Source organism: Mus pahari, chromosome 1 (genome assembly GCF_900095145.1).
Source record: "Mus pahari chromosome 1, PAHARI_EIJ_v1.1, whole genome shotgun sequence".
In the NCBI taxonomy this organism is placed as follows: domain Eukaryota; kingdom Metazoa; phylum Chordata; class Mammalia; order Rodentia; family Muridae; genus Mus; species Mus pahari.
The window spans coordinates 1,518,179-1,523,843 of NC_034590.1; the positions used below are offsets into that span (position 1 = coordinate 1,518,179).

Consider the following 5,665-nt stretch of genomic DNA (forward strand, 5'->3'; position numbering starts at 1 on the left):
AGATTTGGTGTCTGAGCAGCTGCCATTCTGGCACGAGACTACTGGTTAGTAAAGTTCTCAAGAAAGCTAAGGTCACACAGGGATCTGGCCTGGGGCCAGAAATTATAATCTGAAAAAAAGGACTCCAGTTGGAGAAGCCTGGTTGTGAACCGGTTCTCACGCAGGCCCATAAAAGCCACCATAGGGCATCCAGATACCATTGTCCAGTGGGCAGCACTCTGCTCACTATCCAGGGCACAGTGGAAGACAGGTCCTGCTGCAGCAGCAGGCACTGAGTGCACACTGAAGGTGAGGAGGAGAGATGCTGAGTGGGTAGAGGCTGCTGGGTCCAGGCCTTCTCTGCCCTGTGTGTGACCATCACAGGACCACCTATGAATCTAAATCTAAATCTTAGCCAACCTGAGGGTGTCTCTAGGGGAAGAGGGCTGACCTGCTGGGGCTTTGGCATATCTGATGCCATGGCCTCCTGTAGGATCAGAGATGGGACCAAATAATGGTGGAGGTTGGGTTGTGTGTTCTGTAGACAGTGAGTGGAAGTGGATCTCATCAGGGCAACACTTGGCAATAGCACCTCTCCAACTACCAGTAGCTGGACCCTGGGTTCTGGTGAGCACACCTAGTCCCAGAGTTTATTAGCATATTAGATGGCTCAATAAAGAATTCAGCACTTAAAAATGGTATTTCGACCCAGAAGCAAGAACTGAATTTTTTTTTTTTTTTTTTTGGTTTTTCGAGACAGGGTTTCTCTGTGTAGCCCTGGCTGTCCTGGAACTCACTTTGTAGACCAGGCTGGCCTCGAACTCAGAAATCCTCCTGCCTCTGCCTCCCAAGTGCTGGGATTAAAGGCGTGTGCCACCATGCCCGGCAAGAACTGAATTTTTGATAAAAGGTTTCTAAGTGAAGGTAATTGTATGCCTGGCATTCCTCATATGAATCAATTACAAAGAGAATCAAATCCTAGAATGCTGGAGCTGGGAGCAGGAGCGTCATGAATTTGAGTTCAGCCTGGATGACCTAATGAGATCCAGGCTAACCTGGGCTACAAGAGGTAGCCATGGAGTACTCACATAGATACATATCATTTCAAAAATACAGAAAGTACCCATGAAATGAGCATGTGTAAGTGTCTCAAGAAATGAAGAACACAGGCTGAAGAGATGGTTTGGTAGCTTGGAGCACTAACCTGGGTTTGGTCCCAGCACCCACATGGTGACTCACAACCGTCTATAGCTTCGAACTTGGAGTCCTATGCCATCTTCTGGCCTTTTGGGGGCATTAAGCAAGTGGTGTACATATACACATGCAGGAGAAACACTGACACACAAAAATAAGTTAAATCTTTTATTTTTTTAAGCTCCATGAGAAAATGCGACACTTATCGTTCCAGGATTCTACTCTGTCACCTTGGACAAGGCCAGCCTCTAGCTTCAGGGATGAATTCTACTGAATGAAAGAAGGTCCTTATCACTCACACCTTCACTAAGATCCTTGGCTACACCCATCCACAACCAGTTGTCCCAGAGCCATGGTGGTACAAGTTCATAACAGCAGGAGGAGGCAGAGGCAGGAGGACCAGGAGCTCAAGGTCATCCTCAGCTACACAGAGAACCCCAGGCCAGCCTGAGCTACACAGAACTTGTTCCTCCCTTCCCCCCACCCCCAGAGAAAACAAGGATGAAGACAGATTGAATGAAGGAGAAAAGCTGCTCGGCACTCCAGTAGGAAACTGTAGGTCTAGCAGAACACATTCAGTTGCAACCTGTAAGAGCCAGTGGCTGTTATAGAGCAGGGGCTAGACCCAACATCAGCTGATAGACTGCTGCTACCATGACCGAAGCCCTGGGTTCAATGCCCAGAGCTGTGTAAAGAGGGCGTGGGGGAAGCACCTCTGTGATCACAGCATCCGATGTCGATCAGCTTTTTCAGCCAATGATGAACTTGCTGAGGAAGAGCTAGGAAGAATGTCCCATTCACAGTTGTTTCAATGAAATACATAATAGGGAGCGATAAGAAAAGGAGAGAGTAGACAGTGGGTCATCCATGTATGGGGTTGTCAAAGGACTCAATCTACCAACAAAAAACAGAAACAAATGCAGGTGCACATAGGAGTAAACCTAACCAGGGAGGTGAAAACCTCCATGACGAAAGCGTAGAGACCCTAAAAAGAAATTGATCGTGACACTAGATGATGGAGACATCTCTTCTGGACTCCTGAACTCTCGGGATCAACCCTATGAAAATGACTGTCTCGCCACACGTAATCTGATTATGAAAGCCGCATCACAATTCTAGTAAAGACACTGAATGTGACAAGCACCTCTAATGCAAGCAGTGGGGAAACCAAGCCACCCTGGTCTACAGAGGGAGTTCTAGAGCAGAACGGACTTCACAGAAAAATCCTGACTCAAAAAATCAACCTCCCGGCAAAAGAAAAGCAATGACAAAGGCCAGTGAGGATGTGGGGGGAGAGAACCGTTACAAACGACTGTATCTAGTGCTCAGGAGAGCAAAATGGTGCAGGCACTATAGAATCCAGCACAGAGGTTTCTAAAAAAGAAAAAAGCAGAATCACAGGACCCAGCTCCACCAGACCTGGGCAAACCCCAATGACCACTAAGCCCCACCACAGAGATGTCTGCACTCCCAGGTCTTAGCTGCTCTTTTCACAATAATGTCACGAGGAGACTGTCCCAGCTGCCCACCAGCAGACAAACAGATGATGAGAACGTGGAAAGTATACACAGCAGGATTTCATTCAGCTGCTTAGAAAAAAAAAACTGAAACTCAAAAAAGTTCTGGGAATCGGACAGACAGGATATTATCTTAGTAAGTGAGGTAACCCAAAGGCTGAAAAAGTCAGACAAGCCACAACCCCTCACACGGGGCCTACTATAGATCATGAAACTAGAAAGGGGACCTTGAGGAGAACACAAAGTTTTGTGGGAAGAAGCAGGAGGCAGAGGAGGACACGATGACGTGATTGGAAGGGTAGGGGTAGATGGTCGAGGATGGGAGAGACAGACAGTCCAGGGAAATCGACACATACACTCCATGATATGTCAGGGAACCCAAAACTTTGATGGTCTGAAAGGAGTTAAAGAGTTCATGGGGTGGGCTGGAGAGATGGCTCAGGGGTTAAGAGCACTGACTGCTCTACCAGAGATCCAGAGTTCAATTCCCAGCAACCACATGGTGGCTCACAACCATCTGTAATGGGATCTACTGCTCTCTTCTGGTGTGTCTGAAGACAGCTACAGTGTACTCACATAAATAAAATTAATTAAAAAAAAAAAAGCCAGACTACAAAGTGAGTTCCAGGACAGCCAGGGCTATACAGAAAAACCCTGTCTCAAAAAAACAAAACCAAAAAAAAAAAAAAAAAAAAAAAAAAGAGTTCATGGGGTGACTTTGGACGTCTGCATACTGCCTTTTCCACACGTGATGGGGTTTTAGGTTTCTGTCTCTGAGCCTTTCTGTCTGCCAGCAACCCTAGGTCTCCACCCCTCCTCTTGGGTATCTGTCCCATAGTCTAGGTGGGACACTGAGCAAAAGATAGGACATTTGCATGTCTTCTCTCTAGCACAGACAGGTATCTGCCCCAGAACCAGACCAAAGACTGAGCCTGCACCCCGAAGCTGCCCCAGCCCCGAGCTTCCTGTGGGAAGCCTCCTGACGAACCTTGCCCCAGGTGACCTGGACTCTGTCATTTTCTCTTTCCCTGCAGTGTCTCACCTGCTCTCACCACGCCCTGCTCCGGGCTTCCCCAGCCTGGGCTCCCCTAGCGGCAGGTGTCAACCTGCTACCTTATTTTCACTTTTCCTACATCAGCTGGGGCTGCCCATCAGACCAGGTTAAAAGCATGGAGCACGGATGGCAGTGCACTCCACAGATCTGGAAACCCAGCGCCTCAGTCCTCACACAGCAACAGGCCACNGGGGACGACCCAGGCCAGAGACTCCAAGCAAGACCCAGAGAAAACCTCAAGGGAGACCTGAGTCCCCATCTCCTCACAGACCCCGGAGAGCAACATGAAGCCAGGTGAGTCCNGAGAATGGGTTGCGGGTGCGTGTCCCCAGAGCCCCCTTGCTGCACATCTCACTCTGATCTCACTCTGTCCCTCTGTGACACAGAAACTGCTGGGGGCCACATGTTCCTCCTCCTGCTGCTGCTGGCCAAGGTGCTGACAAGAACCCAAGCTGACCCTGTCCCCAGGGCCACCAGGCTCCCAGTGGAAGCAAAGGATTGCCACATTGCTCAGTTCAAGTCCCTGTCCCCCAAGGAGCTGCAGGCCTTCAAAACGGCCAAGGACGCCATTGTGAGTGACCCTCTGCCCTCCTGTGTGGACTAGCCTCCTCTACCCCGTCCTTTCTGGGTCTCATCCCTTATGCTAACTGGGATGAAAATGGTCTCCACACTTTGTGCAGTGGGCTGACTTCAATTTCTGCTAGAGTGGGCTAGCCTCAGCCCTTAGGCTGAAGCCACTCTTGCTGCAGTGAGCTAGTCTCCATGCTTCCTTGGCTGGGAACCCAAAGCCCACATTTCCTGTAATATTCTAAGCCCCACCATTCTACAGGAGGCTATTTTCCACTCTTCCTTCAGTGAGCTAACCCTTAGGATGATCTCCACCCTTTGCAAGCTGGGCTATCTCCTGCTCACTAATAGTGCAGTGGCTATCTGGTATCCACTGCTGTGGAGGAACCTCTGTCTTTCTGGCAGTGAACTTCATCTTTCCTGTCGTGACTCACCCCAGCCCCACTGCAGTGGTCTAACCTTCACCCTCCTGTGTGGGCTAACCTGTGCCTTTGCTCTCCAGGAAAGGAGGCTGCTTGAGAAGGATGTGAGGTGCAGCTCCCACCTCTTCCCCAGGGCCTGGGACGTGAAGCAGCTGCAGGTGAGTGGGAGCTGGACTCTGCCTGCCCTCGGAGGCCTCATCTGGGCGCAGTTTGGGTCTCCACTTTCCTGTTTCTCTTCCTCCCTGACAGCTCCATGGCCTGTCCACAGTGTGAGCCCACTGGCTATGGCTCCTCAGCTGTCCCTGTCCTCCACGCCTCAGATGTCCCTTGTCCTCGCCCCAATCCTGTCCCTGTCACCTGCCTCCCTTGACGTCCCCTCCCCTGCTCGCTCATGGGTTCTCTCTCCTGTCTCCTCGCTCAGGTCCAGGAGCGCCCCAAGGCCTTGCAGGCTGAGGTGGCCCTGACACTGAAGGTCTGGGAGAACATGACTGACTCAGCCCTGGCCACCATCCTGGGCCAGCCTCTTCGCACACTGAGCCACATCCACTCCCAGCTGCAGACCTGTGTGAGTCCTGGGTCCCTGTCTCCTCCCCATTGCGCCTCCAGCCACTTGGGCTTCCCCTGTGCCCCAGCAGCAGCCTCACAGTCCCCATCCTCTGTCCACAGACACAGCCTCAGCCCACAGCAGAGCCCAGGCCCCCGAGCCGCCGCCTCTCCCGCTGGCTACACAGGCTCCAGGAGGCCCAGAGCAAGGTGAGTCTGGGCAGGGGCCTGGGATCTGCAGGGCCTGGGAGCTCTGAGGCCCAGCAGACCCTGAGCCAGCCCTGTCCTTTCAGGAGACCCCTGGCTGCCTGGAGGCCTCTGTCACCCTCAACCTCTTTCGCCTGCTCACCCGGGACCTCAAGTGTGTGGCCAGTGGAGACCAGTGTGTC

The 5,665-nt window shown here is 51.7% G+C and overlaps 1 protein-coding gene across 1 annotated transcript in view; it reads left to right on the forward strand.

The window, feature by feature from the left end:
• The first annotated feature begins 4,058 nt into the window (after window positions 1-4,058).
• Ifnl3 (interferon lambda 3) overlaps window positions 4,059-5,665 on the forward strand; it is a 6,002-nt gene continuing 4,395 nt past the window's right edge. The window contains exons 1-5 of the mRNA XM_021210510.1: window positions 4,059-4,315; window positions 4,814-4,891; window positions 5,155-5,298; window positions 5,400-5,486; window positions 5,570-5,662. Of these exons, the coding sequence (XP_021066169.1) occupies window positions 4,148-4,315; window positions 4,814-4,891; window positions 5,155-5,298; window positions 5,400-5,486; window positions 5,570-5,662 (570 nt within the window). The 5' untranslated portion in view covers window positions 4,059-4,147. The remainder of the gene's footprint in view (window positions 4,316-4,813; window positions 4,892-5,154; window positions 5,299-5,399; window positions 5,487-5,569; window positions 5,663-5,665) is intronic.